Source organism: Marmota marmota, unplaced genomic scaffold (genome assembly GCF_001458135.2).
Source record: "Marmota marmota marmota unplaced genomic scaffold, marMar, whole genome shotgun sequence".
Taxonomy (NCBI): domain Eukaryota; kingdom Metazoa; phylum Chordata; class Mammalia; order Rodentia; family Sciuridae; genus Marmota; species Marmota marmota.
The window spans coordinates 66,525,366-66,541,766 of NW_025999900.1; the positions used below are offsets into that span (position 1 = coordinate 66,525,366).

Consider the following 16,401-nt stretch of genomic DNA (forward strand, 5'->3'; position numbering starts at 1 on the left):
ATGTGGTGCTGAGGATCGAACCCAGTGCCTCACACATGACAGGCAAGCGCTCTGCCACTGAGCTACAGCCCCAGCCCCTCAATAAATTTTCATAGGTCTGAGCAGCATGTGGAAAACATGGCTGACACGTGTACTTGGAATTGCCAGCTGTAGGGTCACCCTCCTTTTGCTTTCCTGCTCCCTGTCATTCCTGCCCACAGCGCAAACCCCTTTCATCTCTGTGGATGGCACTGGGTGATTTCAGTTTCCCTGGGTCCTCTGGTTGTTCTTGGTAGGGCTCTGTTCATGTTCTGTGGTTTTTAGCACTTGATCGTCTACTTCAGACAGACAACAACTGCAGCATACACCAGTTTCTATGACATTGTTCCCTTTTCATTGTATTTATAGTTTTCAGTTTACATATAGAAAGACTGACCTACTTTTGGTGTATAGTCCATGTCCAGAAGATTAGCTCTGCTTGCCCTGACCCTCCTGCACCTCTGTCCTGGAACCTTGGCCTGCCCTCTGTCTAGTTGGACCCTTTCAGAGTGTCCTGTGAATGGATGGATGTAAAAGTAACCCACGAGGAGGCTTGCCATCACCAGGATGGTGCTGGGGAGATGTGTCTGTGTCACTGGTTGGGTGAACAGCTCCTTTGTTTTTACTGCTGTGTACTCTTCAGGTACCATTTGTCCATTTCCTCTCAGAAGGATGTCTGAGTAGTTGATGGTAAATGGAGCTAAGGCACACTAAGGCTGTAAGGGTTTGTACCCAAGTGTGAGGTTCCTGGGCCAGTCACTTGGTGGATAGTTTATTTTTTTTGAAAGGTGCTGCTTTCCAGAGTGGTTGTGTCATTCATAAGCATGTCAGTTCCTCTTGGTTTTGTCAGCACCTAGTGTCACCTGTCTTTGGCTTTAGAGGTTCTTGTAGGCATGTGGTGCCTACAAGGATTTACATTTTCCTGATAATTGATGATGTTGAACATCTTTTCGTGTGATACCCCATCTGCCAGTATATTAAAAATTGGGCCAGGTGCAGTGGTGCACTCCTATAATCCCAGTAGCTCTGCAGGCTAAGACAGGAGGATAGTGAGTTCAAAGCCAGCCTCAGCAGAAGGGAGGCACTGAGCAAATCAGTGAGACCCTGTCTCTAAATAAAATACAAAATAGGACTGGGGATGTGGCTCAGTGGTCGAGTGCCCCTGAGTTCAATCCCTCATACCAAAGGTGGGGTGTGTGTGTGTTATTTTACTGTTGAGTTTGAAAGTTCTTCATATATTCTGGATGCAGTCCTTTGTCAGGTGTGTGACAGATGCCTGTTTTTACAGGGTATCTCAACAGTGTATTTTAGAGAGCAAGTTATTTATTAAATTTACTTAAGCACAATTTACTGTCATTTTATGAATTATACTCTTGATGTCATAACTAGGAACAGTTTTCCTAAACCACATTTATGAAGATTTTTTCCTATGTTTTTTCTAAAAGTTTCGTAATTTTATGTTTTTCTATAATATCCTTTTGAATAAAAATTTCAAGATGTAGAGTAAAAATTGAGGTTCACTTTTGCATATGGAGATCCAGTTGTTCAAATACTCTTTTTAAAAAAATATATATATATATATTTTTTTAGTTGTCAATGGACCTTTATTTTATTTATTTATTTGTGGTGCTGAGACTTGAACCCAGGGCCTCACACATGCTAGGCAAGTGCTCTACCACTGAGCCACAACCCCAGCCCTCCAAATACTCTTTTAATTTTTTCTCTCCTGAATTCTTTTTGTACCTTTGACCTTTGTTACAAGTCAGTCAAACATATTTACATGGTCTGTTTCTGGACTCTTCTGTTGCCCTGATCTGTGTCCTCTTTTGCCAGTGTCATGCTGACTGTGGTACTTGCCTCACACAGTGATAAGCCTTCACACAGCGTGATTCTCTCTCTTCTGGTCATTTTGCCTCCGGCTTTCTTTCATTTATCTGTCGTTTTATTTATATCAGTATAGACTCATAGGTTGTTATTTTATTACTCTCATTTATTTTATTGCTCAAGTTGTTGTGGAATTTCCCTATGGGAGAGAGGTCTCATTGTTCTCTGAATGTCTTCAGACTTTGTCACATAACAAAATATTGTAGGGTTTTCTAGTATTGCTCTCCTAGCCTTGTATAAACCACTTCTTCAAGGAGCACTGGTTTCTTTTATTGGAGAATGGTATTCAGAAACCACGTCTGGGAACTGATGTACTCTGTTTGTCATTCCTTCAAGACCCTCTTGTTGGATGGCTGTGGGAAATAAGTGCATACGTGCATGTATGCCACAGCTGTAGTTTAGTTGATCTGCAAACCAAGAATTCATACTGTTTTATCATCAGTTTGGCACCTTAGAATTTTTCTAAAATCCTTTCCATATTGTAACTCTTTTCCTCAACCTTAGTTATTTTGAGATTCATTTGTGTTCTCATGTTTATTGTTCCTTTTTATTGCTGAATTGTATGCCGTTCCATGGCTATGACACATTGTTGGAAACTGTCAGACCTTTTCCCCAAAATGGTACTTTTATTTCATACTCTCACCAGCAGCACGGAGTTCCAGTTCCGCCACATTCAGTATTTTCAATGTCTTAATGGATAATGTGAATGGCATCTCATGTGGCTCTAGTTTGCCTTTTCCTCAATGATTTGATGATTTTAAACAGCTTTTTGTTTATTTGCTAAATACTTGCCTCTGGTACCATGTTGCTGTGGTCTGAATGCTGTCTCTCCACAGCTCACACTACAGCCTAACTGCCACGTGTGGGGAGGGGGTCTCAGTAGGCTGCAGGGCTGCACCCTCGTAGGTAGATTCATTGCCTTAAAGAAAGGGTGCTTGGGAGTCAGCTTTTTCTGTTGTCTTAATTTTATTTTAAGATTATGTATACTATTAGTATTTTTCTAAAAGTCAGAACTATATAAAAAGGCAATCTTAAAGGTAGTCAGCGCCATCTTTTTTTGGTCACGTTCCTGTCCCCTTATCCTTCACGCATTATCCCATCATCCATAAATTTACTTACCAGACTTTGTGCATTTCCCAACTCCCTATTTATAATGGGGAGGGGTGGCGTTTTTATATTTAGTTGTCTTTGCCCCCTTTTAAGTGAGGTCTGTAAGCTTAGTTATATTTTAGGGGCGATAATGTTAAGAATAGAAGAAAAAGGCCAGCACTGTGATCCCTGCCTCTCAGGAGACTGAGGCTTGATGATCCTGAAGTTCCTATAATAAGACTATATCTCAAAAAAATAGGAAAGGAAACAGGATCATGCTTTAAATGTCCTTGTTGTAATATATGACATTTGCTTGCAGTTAATCGAGTTATACCAGTGGTCAACTGGACACTTGACATACATTAATTTGTTGGCCTTTTGTTTTGTATCACAGATTTATAAGGATTTGAATACATTTTAGAAGCTGCTTTTTGGGTTAAAATTAAATATATATATATATATATATATATTTAGTTGTAGATGAACACACAGTATCTTTATGTATTTTTATGTGTATTTTAATTTGTAGATTTTAAAAGTATGAATTTCTTTACTTTGGCTTGACAGTTTAAAGATTTCTAACCTGTGGTTTCTTAATCTTAATAAAGCTGTTAAAAGAGTATTTTAATTTTTTAGTTGTAGCTGGACATAATATCTCTATTTATTTATTTTTATGTGATGCTGAGGATCAAACCTTGGGCCTTGTACGTCCTGGTCGAGCACTCTACCACTGAGCCACAATCCCAGCCCTTGAAAGAGTCTTTGTACTAGGGTTGTTATGTCACTAAAAAGTCAATCTGGTAGAGAAGGGTGAGGGTATTGTGCACATGGAGAACTTGGGGGTAGATAGCTCCTTTCGGGGTATACCTGAGGACAGAGAGGGAAGGAGCGCTGGGTGCTCTGCCCTTTGTGCCCTGCTCTGTTTTGTCCTGCTGTGCTGTCTCCCCACCTAGCAGGTGGCAACAGCAATGATATTGGCCTCATAGGCACCTGTGTCCAGGAATTAAAAGTAGAGTGGGAAAGGATCTGGAGATAGAAGGCTTTAGCAGCCTGTCCCTTTCCCTGCTCTGTCAGCAAGTGTGTGAGTGCCCTAGGCAGCTTCAGGGAAAAGGGCCCCTGTCCTCACCACCTAGGCCTTAGAAGACCAGAGTGTTTATTACTTACTGCTTGCTACTGTATCTGCTAAATTATAATAAAAAAAAATTTTTTTTTTTTCTTTCCACAAGCCAAACTGGCAAGGCGCAGTCAAGAACGGGATAATCTCGGCATGCTGGTCTGGTCGCCCAATCAGAATCTGTCAGAGGCAAAGTGTAAGTCTCAAAACCTTCCTTCCATGTCTGTGTGACCAGGGTCTTCTCTGTGTTAGGAGTTCCTGTGCATACTACATTCTCTAACGTTTTTAAGTAATTTGTAGATTTCGAAAGTATGAATTTCTTTACTTTGGCTTTATAGTTTAAAGATTTCTAACCTATGGTTTTTTAATCTTCATGTCCCCCACCCCACCCCCCAAATTCTGTGTAAGGTACTGTTGAAGTAAGTAAGAGAAATGGCTCCGAGTGGAAAGAAAATTATCATGCTGTATAATAACTCCCCAAGCTGGGGAGTTTATAGATTTATGAGGACAAAGAGTTACACAGGTCTTAATTTGGAAGATCACTAAGGGCAAATATGTATTATTAGAAAGAGGTCTTACTATTGAGCCTTGAACCTAGCTGGAAATAAAATTTTTGAATCGACTGTTAACTGTGTGAGATTTTTTTTTTTTTATTTGTAGCTGGACACAATATCTTTATTTTTTATGTGGTGCTGAGGTTTGCACCCAGTGCCTCATGTTCGAAGCGGGTGCTCCACCACTGAGCTCCAGCTCCAGCCTGGGTGAGATTTTTTTTTTTTTCCAGGCAAATACTCTTGACTGGGTTTTCTTTGCCGGGAGAGGTAGAGTTTCTATAGCTGTTAATATTAGTTATATTTTCTATCCCCTCATAATGCCATGCCAGATTAATTTTTATATCTGCGATATTACCATAAGTCTTTGCCACATTCAAAGTCCTTATTTTCATCATAACTTGGAGACTGATTCTCCTTTTGAGAATTTTTTAGTGGATGTCCATGGATGGCATTTATGGGCCTTGTTAATTCTGAAATCATGTGCAGTGTTTTTTGATCTGATATACATTTTTATTCTGAAGCAAAGGACCTTGGATCCTCATATTGATCGCTGACAAAATAGGTTAGAAATAATTGTTCTGTAGTGTGGTAGGGCTTAGAAATCTATCAGTGACGATGTTCACAAGGAATCTCTTGAATCTTCAGTGAAGGCTGGAGCTCTTAGGCTTCGATTAGGATTCCCAAGTTATGTTTTGCAGTATTAAAATAGGTGTTAAGGGGCTGGGGTTGTGGTTCACCAGTAGAGCGCTCGCCTAGCACATGGAAGGCATTGGGTTTGATCCTCAGCACCACATAAAAAATAAATAAATAAAATAAAGATATTGTGTCCAACTACAACTAAAAAATAATATTTAAAAAAAGTAGGTATTAATGGGTTTCTAGTGCCAAGACAGTATGAGAAATGATGCATACATGCATATTCTGTATCTTCCTCTTGAATATTTAATATTCTTTTTTTTTTAATTTTTAATATTTATTTTTAGTTTTAGGTGGACACAATATCTTTATTTTTACGTGGTGCTGAGAATCAAACCCAGTGCCTCACGCATGCTAGGTGAGCACTCTACCACTTGAGCCACATCCCAAGCCCCTTGGATATTTAATATTCATGTAAGCATATTTAAGTTGTTAAGAGCTCCTATATAAAGAAGTGTGTTTTTTTTAACATTTTTTTTTTTTTAGTTGTAGATGGACACAATAATACCTTTATTTATCTTTATGTGGTGCTGAGGTTCGAACCCCGGGCCTCAAACATGCTAGGCAAGCGCTCTACCACTGAGCCACAACCCAGCCCAAGAAGTATGTTTAATTTTGACTCAGAGGGATCCCTTTTTGTATAGTGCCTTCCCTGGAACTTGGAAATTGAACTACTCGTAGTAATGTTAAACTTAATTAACATAATATTCTTCTTAGTCCAATGTGATTTTTTAAAATCCCCGCCCCCTCCAACTAGAGATTGAACCCAGAGGTGCTTAACCACTGAGCCACATCCCCAACCTTTTATTTTTTGAGACAGGGCCTCATTACGGTGCTGAGGCTGGCCTCAGCCTCTGGGATTACAGGTATGTGCCACCTTGCCTGGCTCAAAAGAAGATCTTAATTTTATCACCATCAGGCTATTGTATGAATTTAGAAGAACAGAATAGCAGAGGAAGAGTATTGGCACTTCTGATGCCTTCGCCATGTTTGAGAAGACCTTTCTATGCATTTCCTGATTTTTTTTTTTCCCTTCCCTTTGAGCATTTGTAGGGACTTAAAAAAGCCATCTATGCCATTTTTTAATGTATTATTCTCTTAAGGAGAGCTGAAAATCTACCTCCTTGTGTTGTAAAGCTTTGTTTGCTGGGCTATGCTGAATAAGTCTACTTCACATGAGCCATCCTGACTTCTTTATGCTGAGTCCAAGTTAGACCCACCTAGTTGCTTTGAGTGCTTTTCAAGGTGGTTTGATTTTGGAGTCTCTTTTCATTTGTTGCCTTCCTGGACATATTCATTTGGTCATAATACCCATCTCCAGTTGTGTCCAAAACTGAATATTGAGGAGGGTGGGCATTTGCTGAGCTTTATGTCAAGCACAACAAGTACTGAAATGCTGTCCATGCTCCCATAGCTTTCAGTCTCTACAGAGAACTTTTCCAGGGGAAAGTTCCTGTTCCCATTTTACAGCTCATCTTCCACAGAAGTGTGTAGAACCAACATGGATCCTATGTGATGGAACTCAGAGTGGTGTCCAGAGTTACAGGGCTCTAAACCTGTCTCTCAGACTGAGTCCTTCAAGTCTCAGGCTTCACTCCTGCCACCATCTGTCATTGCAGGCCAAGATTGTATTAGCATCTTTTGCCTATTTGTATTTTGTTCTCTGTTGGAATCTTTGGAGTCAGAATTTGATTTTTATATATATATATATGTATTTTTATAGACCGAGAAGAGAAGAGCAGAATATATAAATTTAATAGGTTTTTAAACTATGGTTATTGCCTAAGGTAAAGTTGCAGTTGTAGTTTAATCCCTGCTCAGAATTAGTTAAAGCTTTAAACCTTAATAAACAATCTAGGGCCGGGGCTGTGTCTCAGTGGTAGTGCACTTGTCTGGCATGTGTGAGGCACTGGGTTTGATTCTCCGCACTGCATAGAAATAAATAAAATAAAGGTCTATGAACAACTAAAAAAGTATTTAAAAAAAAAAAACACAATCTAAAAGAATTCTTTTTGTGTGGTATTAAGGCTTGAACCCCCAGGGTGTTATATATGCTAGGTAACCACTTTACCACTTAGCTACATCTTCAGGTATTTTTAAATTTAATTTTTGAGACAGGATCTTCTTATATTGTTGAGATTGGCCTCAACTTGTGATCTTGCAAAATGCGAATACCCTTCCTCTGCTATTCTGCTCTTATAAACTCACAAAACAGCAGCCTGATGATGGATTTCTTTTTAAAAAATCCAGTTAGACCAAGGAGAGTATTGTATTTATAGCTTGAATTCCAGGCATGCACCGCTATAACATTTATATACTGTTAAAAGTTTGGAAGACAGAAAAGTGCAAAAAGAAAAATTAACCCATTTCCCCATCATCCCGAAATAAAACATTTTGGAGTGTTTCTTCCAGTCACTTTCCCCCTGCATATTTGTATAGATGAGATGGTGTGTGTGTGTGATTTTGAGCACTCCCACATTGTTCAAATGCCTTGTGAACATTTAAAATCACTGTAATAGTTCATTCTATGGATGAATCAGTGTGTTTAACCATTCCTCTACTGAAAATTCGGATTATTTTTAATTCATTGCTATTGTAAACAAAGCCTGCAGTTAAAAACCGAGTCATAGACCTTTGCCCATTTTTTGTTTTTGTTTTTGTTTTTTCTTAAGTTGCATTTCTAGGAATGAATTGTGGATTGGAAGGAATTTGCTTCTCTATCCAAGTGTGAGGACGTGTGTGAGAACACAGTGGTATTCTTTCAAGTCAGTCAGGGTTCTCCAAGTAGGTTCCTACTTGTGGAATTTGGGAATTATGCCGTTGGCTAATAATCTAACCAAAGTTGGGCAATAAAATGTAATTTTGGTGTTAATGCAAATGAGGATACATAATTTATTCTCTATCATCTTTCCCTTGGTTCTTCACCTCTGTAATAGGCAACTTTTTACTCATACTTGTCTTTCTCCTTTATTTGAAAGGAATGTTAAGTGTTGATTGTCCATCATTGATTTGAACATTAGGTAGAATAGGGGATTGGGTCTTGGTTGGATTTTAGCAAATAGCAAGAAATTTTGCCTATAGATCCCTGGCTTTTCTCTGTTGGTTTCTTCTCAAAGCGGCTGTTGACATTCTGTCTCTTAGGATTACTTAAGATTATTACAAAAATTTTTAGTTAAAAACTTTTTGTTTATAAAAATAAATGGTCGGGCTGGGGTTGTGGTTTAGTGGTAGAACGTTCGCTTAGCATTGCAAGGCCCTGGGTTAGATCCTCAGCACCACATATAAATAAAGGGATTGTGTGCAACTACAACAAACAAACAAACAAACAAATAAATAAATGGTACTGGGCTAGAGTTGAAGCTCAGTGGTAGAGCGCTTCTCTAATGTGTGTGAGGCACTGGGTTTAATTCTCAGCACCATATAAAAATAAATAAGGGCTGGGATTGTAGCTCAGCAGTAGAGCACTTGCCTAGCACACGTGAGGCATTGGGTTCAATCCTCAGCACCACATAAAAAATAAAGGTTATTGTGTCCAACTAAAACTTAAAAAAAAAAAAGGAACAAATATTTAAAAAAAATATTTACAACTAAATATCTACAACTAAAAATAAATATTAAAGAAACAGTACTGCAAAAAAATTTGAACAATATGTAACATGATGTAGATAGTGAAATCTCTTCCATAGCCACTGTTTACAATAAATATTCTTTTTCTAGCATTTTATGTATATTAATATAAAAAACTTTCATCACAAAGTATAAGCTGCTTACCAATTTGTTCCTCAAAAAGTATTTTGGACTTTGTCTCATCTTACCACATCTGCAGTTCCTTTTTGACTATAACAAATCCTTTGATTATTAGCTTGGGATGTAGCTCAAGTTGTAGCGTGCTCACTTGGCATGCGTGAGGCACTGGGTTCAATCCTTAGCACCACATAAAAGAAAATAAAGATATTGTGTCCACCTAAAACTAAAAAATAAGTATTAAAAAAAGAAGTGTATAGCTGTACCATAGTCCTTTTTTTTAAACAAAATTGACTATTAGTAAATATTTAAATATTATAGGCTTCTTTTATTGTTAAAAAAGGTTACAGTGAACATTCTTACTTCCTGTCCCTGTAGCATAATGATGTTTCCATCAATGCATATATGGTGGTCCCATAAGATTATAATGTAGTTGGGCACAGTGGTGCATGCCCATAATCCCGGTTGCTTGCATAGCCGAGGCAGGTGGATCCAAGGTTTGAGGCCAACTTTAGCAAGTTAGTGAGACCCTGTCTCAATTTAAAAAGAACAGGGCATGCATCTCAGTGGCAAAAGTACCCCAGGGTTCAATCTCCAGTACCGTCAAACCTCCCCCCGCCAAAAAAAGCACTGAACTGAAAAATTTCTGTTTTTCAGTGATATTATAGCCCTTGTATCTACTCATTTGTGGCTACTGCTCTGCAGTCCTTTAAGTATAACACATATAATTATGCCCTTTTTTTTTTTTTTTTTTTGGTACCAGGGATTGAACCTGGGGACACTCAACCACTGAGCTACATCCTCAGCCTTGTTTTGTATTTTATTTAGAGACAGGGTCTCATTGAATTGCTTAGCATCTCACTTTTCGCTGAGGCTGGCTTTGAATTCGATCCTCCTGAGCTGCTGGGATTACAGGCGTGCACCACCACGCTAGGCTTATAATTATGTACAGACACGAAAATGAAAACAAATGATGATGGAACTGGTTTATGTCTTTTATTTTGAATCATGATCATTATTTATTTATTTATGGTGGTCTTGAGGATGGAACTTGGGGCCTCAGGCATACAAAGCAAGCACTGTGCCACTAAGCCACATCCCTGTATTTTAAAGTGTACTTCTACTTATTAACATAGAATGTTTTGCAGAATTTTTTATGTCGGCAGCCTCATACATCTCATGTTTTCTGCATCTCCTGATTGTTTCGTTTTCTCTTCATCAATGCTGTGCTGTTTTGATCATTATGACCCTAGGAGCAGAGGCTATGACTAATGCACATACACAGTGCAGCCCAGTGTGCAGTAGGCTACCTATACCACCTACTTTGTGTGATGTTTGCACACTGACAGAAGAGCCTTATGACACATTTTTCAGAATGTATCCCCATTGTTAAGTGGCACATGACTGTCTAAAGAGCAGTTGTAGGTTCATAGCTGAAGAAAGCAGAAAATACAGAGAATGCCAGCTTTCCTTCTGCTCTCCCACACCTGTAATTTACCCCTCAGCAGACGTCTTGTACCTGAGCATACCAGAGGGATATATTGGTTACAGTTGATGAACCTTCACCAATACCCCATTGTCACTCACAGTCCACGTTGACATTAGGGCTCACTCTTGTGTTGCATGAACGGATGTGTAATGACGTGCTTCCCTTGTTGAAGTTGTCACACAGAGTGGTTTCACTGCCCTAAGAATCCTCTACTCTCCCTTTTCGTCTTCCTGTGCTCCTCAGTCCCTGGCAACCACTGACCCTGCACTGTCTCTGTAGACTTGCCTTTTCCAGAATGCTATCTGATTGGATTCACAGTGCATGGCCTGCCACTTAAGACCGTGCATCCAAGGTTCCTCCATGCCTTCCTCAAGCTTGATGGCATACATCTTTTTAGCACTAAGTAACATTCCCTTGTCTGGACATGAGGGCTATAGTTGTCAGTTTACCCACTGGAGGGCCTGGCCTCCTGGCTGCCTCTGGGCTCTGCAGTCTGACCAGAGCTCTGGTGCTTCTCCTCACGCAGGGGTTTGTGTGGGCATTCACCTAGGAGCACGGCTGCTGGTCTGCAGGCAGGAGCATTTGCCTCCTCCACTTGCTTTAGCCTCTGGTGTGTACCCGTGGGTATGTCTGAACTCTTGCTTTTGTTTTATTGTTCTGGGTTATTTTGTTGTTGTTTTCTCTTATTTGGTACCATCTTTTCCATCTTCCTGACTCATATTTATTTTTTTAGGTAAGTCTTAGACTTGTGGAATGAAGTTCTCTCTAGGAATATCTTGCTTGGGTTGCTTTGGATATGAGTTCATTCACTATTGATAGTTACTCCTGTTTTTGTTGAGCAGGAGTTCTAGCTATAGGGAGTAAGGGGTACAAAAAGGTTATGCTCAGTGGAGAGAGAGCAGGAAAATGAATATGTGAACAAAAAATTGTTTCTAGTCCTTTTTTTCAATATTTATTTTTTTTTTAGTTGTAGTTGGACACAACATCTTTATTTATTTATTTATTTAAATATTTATTTCTTAGTTGTACACAATACCTTTATTTTATTTATTCATTTTTGTGTGGTGCTGAGGATCGAACCCAGGGCCTCGAACACACTAGGCGAGTGCTCTACCGATGAGCCACAATCCCAGCCCTGTTTTCTAGTCCTTTTTAGAGGCAAAAAATTGAGGTCTAGCGAGAGGTTTCATCAAATGTTTTCAGTCTCACAGCTAGTTAGTAGCCAAGATTAGCATAGATCGCTGGTCTCCAGACTGCATTTATAGTACACTTCTGAAGGCATCATGCATAGCTTTGTTTAATAAAGTATAATTAAGTACTTAAAATATTACTGATATTACAAGAGTTGCTTTGGGCTGTGCCTAAGTAACAATCATTTAATGGCAGGTTTGCCTAGAACAGGTGCTCTGGAGAGACAACTTTTGTGTTGAAGAAATGTAAATAATTCTTAGTAGTAGCTAAGAGCAGTAGAGTTGAAACTGTTCTAGCAAATGATCATGGAAAGTTGTTTGATGAAACAGTGCACATTGTGTAGGGGCAAAGGCTTGAATGACAAGAACAGTCTACCGTTGTGTGGTGAGGCTGGAAATGGTCACTCAATGGAGAAGAATGTCTACCCTTAGATTATTTCAGCACTGGGTGTCTCTTGCCCTGACTCAGTGCCCTGATGGCCCCCTTGGGCCCAGCAGAAGGCACCAGTCTTCCTGGGGAGCAGCTGTGGGAGACTGTACACATTTGGGTGAACTGGGGTGTGTGTGAGTTTGTTCACAGGACAAGGGCCTAGTGCTCTCAGGACAGAAGAAGAGCACGACCGCAGAGGCATGGGGCATGAAGAGGAAAGCAGTGCTTTGCTTTGGAGATTGTCTGAATGTGACTCGTGTTGTCCTAGAGGAATCAAAAAGGGAAGAAACTGGGAAGGCAGTTCCTTTCTTAAAGGATTGAGGATCCCTTGAAGGGTTTATAGCTGGAAGTGGTAGCATTTATGTTAGAAAGCTCTTGACAGCTTGTGATGTAGATAGGGTTAGGGACTAGAGGGAGCAGTGTCAGTGCGGTCCCAGATGGGCTGCCCTGGCCATTCCAGCACTGGGGGAGCACAGTAGAAACTCAGGAAGGCCAGCCATTGATTTCAGGAGCCTTTGAACTTGTCAGAATGGATGTAGTGGTGGTCCAGGGGCCTTCAGTGTGCCTTTCTTACTGGTGCATCCACACCCTTCCACCCTTGATTCCATTCTGCCTTCTCAGTAGCTTCCACACCCCACCTATGTGCGCTGTCCCGGTTTGGGCCGCCAGACCTTGCTTGGCTGCACTTATGTACTTTCTGGTGGGACTGTTCCTCTTTGCGGGGATGCTCTGCACTGTGCAGTGTGGTTTGGTTTTTGTTTTTTTTTTTCCAAATAATGGTATTGGGGATTGAACCCAGAGCCTCAAACACCTATGAGCTATATCCCCAGTGACCTCCCCCACAATTAAATTTCATTTTGAGACAGGTCTCCCTAAGTTGCCCAGGCTGGCCTTGAACTTGGGATTCCCCTGCCTCAGCCTCCCAAGTAGCTGAGATTGCAGATGTGCACCACTGCACCTGTACACTTCCCTCTTGTTTCTACACTCGCTTCATGGAGGTATAGGCTCACCTGATGGACTTTGTATAGTGGAACAGCTGAAGATTAGCAAAACCCTAGTGGACATATTAGTACCAAGAACTTGCAGAAGGGTTTTGTTATTTGTTTTGCGATACTGGGGATTGAAACCAGGGCTGCTCAGAGCCACAAAACTGCATCTCCAACCCTATTTTAAATTTTATTTGAGATATGGGTCATGCCCAGGCTGGTCTGGAACTTTGGATCCTCCTGCCTCACCCTCCTGAGTCAGTAGAATTATGGGTGTGTACATCTGCACCTGGCTTTTTTGTTCTGTGTGGGTTTCTTAAAATTCTAATTTGTTATATATGACAGTAATGAATACATTACAATTCATATTATACATATAGAGCACAATTTTTCATCTCTCTGGTTGTACACAAATTAGACTCATACCGTTCGGGTCTTCATACATGTACTTAGGGTAATGATGTCCATCTCATTCCACCTTTTTTCCTACCCCCATGCTCCCTCCCTCCCCTTTTGCTCTATCCAGAATTCACCTAATCCTCGCATGTTCCCCCACCCCACCCCATTATGTTTCTTTTTTTTTAAGGATATTATTTTTTTTTCCCACAATGTCTTTTTTTTTTTAATGTGGTGCTGAGGATCGAACCCGGGTCCCGCCTGTGCTAGGTGAGCACTCTACCTCTGAGCTACAATCCCAGCCCAGCCACAATCCCAGCCCACCCCACCCCATTATGAATCAGCATTCTTTTATTCAGAGAAAACATTTGGTTTTGGGATTGGCTATTTTTGGGATTGACTAATTTAGTATTATATTCTCCAACTCCATGCATTTACCTGCAAATACCATGATTTTATTCTCTTTTAATGCTGAATAGTATTCCATTGTGTATATATACCACATTTTAAAAAATTCATTCAACAATTGAAGGACATCTAGGTTGGTTCCACAGTTTAGCTATTGTGCTGTGTGGGGTTTTTTGTTGTTGTTGTTTTGTTTTGTAAACAAAACAAAAACAGTCCCCTGCCTGTTTTTTCTTTTGTTTAGTTTTGTTTTAAATTTAGAGACAGGGTCTCTCTGATTTGCTTAGGGCCTAATTAAGTTGAGGAGTCTGGGTTTGAACTCACAGTCCTCCTGCCTCAGTTGCTGGGATTATAAGGCCTAGGCGACTGTGCCCAGCTTTGTTCTGTTTTTACTAGTCATTCTCAGCTTTGAAATGTGTAGTTAGGCTGCATCTTAGGCCCGGTTTGGTTTCTTTTACTGACTTGGGGAAAGCAAAGTTTATCAAAGCAAGTATGATCAAGTATACAGCAGATGTGTGGCCTGGGGTGAGGTGGGGGCTTCTTAGAGAAAAGGATGGGCTAGGAAAGGGAGTAATCTGAGGATGATTTGAAATTTGATTTATTTATTGAACTCAGGGGCACTTGACCACTGAGCCACATCCCAGCCCTGTTTTTGTATTTTATTTAGAGACAGGGTCTCACTGAGTTGCTTTGCGCCTCACTTTTGCTTAGGTTGGCTTTGAACTCGTGATCCTCTTGCCTCAGCCTCCAGAGCCACTGGGATTACAGGTGTGCCCACTGCACCTGGCTGATATTTCATTTTTTAAAAAGTGGAATTTGAAAGAGGTGTGTTAGAGCTAGTGGGGAAAACCCTGCGCTTGCTGAGGTCCCTGTAGATGGTTACCTTCTGAAGGAGCACACTTCCCAGGAGGGCCTGCTGCTGCCTGGGTCTGATGTTAGCAAGGCAGCATTTGGCCATTGGGAATCCCCACAAATAGATTGTCCTGCTCACTTATGCATTATGTATTTTATAAGATATATATAGTAAGTGAGTGTGCAGTTATTTAAGTGTTAGACTGCATTTTAAAAAATTAGAAAAATGAGTAAAATCTGGTACAAGGGTAAGGAGCATGGATCTCAGTGTTAAAGGATAAAAACAGAAATCATTATCTTTACCAGAGATAGTCAAACTGGATGGTTTTTTTTTTAAAGCTGGCTATTAATGGTTAAGGAACACATACATGTAAGATATATATTAGGGATTTTAAAATAAGTTTTAGCTTTATGTAATAGGAACTCTTCCTATACCTGCAGCACATATCAAGCCATTCCTATGTTATAAACATTTGACATCAGCGCAGTTTTAGTTCTATGTATTATATGAAAGTTGAGAATTTATATACTCATGTGCACACTTACATTCTGTATTTTCACGTAGATGTGTGTGGTAAATAAATGTTTGCCAGCTATATTTTGAACAGAGAGCAGCCTGTGTTCAGAATATCCTTGGGCTTTGCAGTTCCCTGTAAATCACTCCAGAACCTGGTAGTTGCAACCAGGCCCTGCTAGCCTGACTTCTGTTCTCCTTCAGGAGCTCACTGGTGTCCTCCTTAGTGTCCTCTGTCTGGAATGCTCAGCTCCCAGTGTCCACACAGCTTGTGCTGCCGGTTCCTGCTGTCACCACTGTGGTGTTGCTGTGTCACAGAGGCCTTCTCTGACCACGTAGTAAAATAGGAACCATTTAGTGTCTTTGCCCTGTTTGCTTTCTTCCTCTTATTATCACCTTCCTCTAAAATATTATTTATTTTGTGTCTCTCCATATAGTGGAAAACTGAGTGGAGGAACTTGGCATGTCTGTTAGCTCTGTCAAACCTCTTGGCACACATTGGATGGTACCATACGTTGTAGTCTGGTGAAAGAAGAGAGGGTAGGAGCTTGGAGTTTCCTTGGGATAGAGATTTTCAAGTACAGGGTTTTTAGCTATTTTCTGTGCAGCTTGGCTCATCTGGAATCCTCTGTTTTCTTCATTGCCACTTATCTCATGGTCAGCATTTATTTACTCAGTAAACATTTGAGTGACCGCTTATGTGCTGAGCACCAATAGGCACTAGAGGAATACATGGGCAGTCTGATGGGCCAGTTCAAATGTGGCCTACGGTCCAAGGGGACGCAGCCCCAGGAGGTGACAGGTTCACTGTGTTCTGACACAGGTGTATAACAACAGCTCTCACCTGTCCTACCTCTGACTGCAGTGTGGGCAGGGTTGGGGAGGATAAGCCTATACCACCTAGTTTTCAGCATTCTGTAAAAAATAGATTGGGACTTGTGATTAAAATGATTTTTTTGTGTGTGAAAATTATTTTCATCATTTCTACTTTCTATTAGGTGCTCTAGAATTGGCTAAAATGGGATGGCTACCAGCAGACA

At 40.4% G+C, this 16,401-nt stretch overlaps 1 protein-coding gene across 2 annotated transcripts in view; it reads left to right on the top strand.

The window, feature by feature from the left end:
- Positions 1 to 4,187: 4,187 nt before the first annotated feature.
- Positions 4,188 to 16,401, top strand: part of Rcor1 (REST corepressor 1) — a 56,332-nt gene continuing 44,118 nt past the window's right edge. For both annotated transcript variants that reach the window (XM_015488711.2, XM_048799378.1), the window contains exon 1: positions 4,188 to 4,301. In XM_015488711.2, coding sequence (XP_015344197.2) covers positions 4,259 to 4,301 — 43 coding nt within the window. In that variant the 5' untranslated portion in view covers positions 4,188 to 4,258. The remainder of the gene's footprint in view (positions 4,302 to 16,401) is intronic.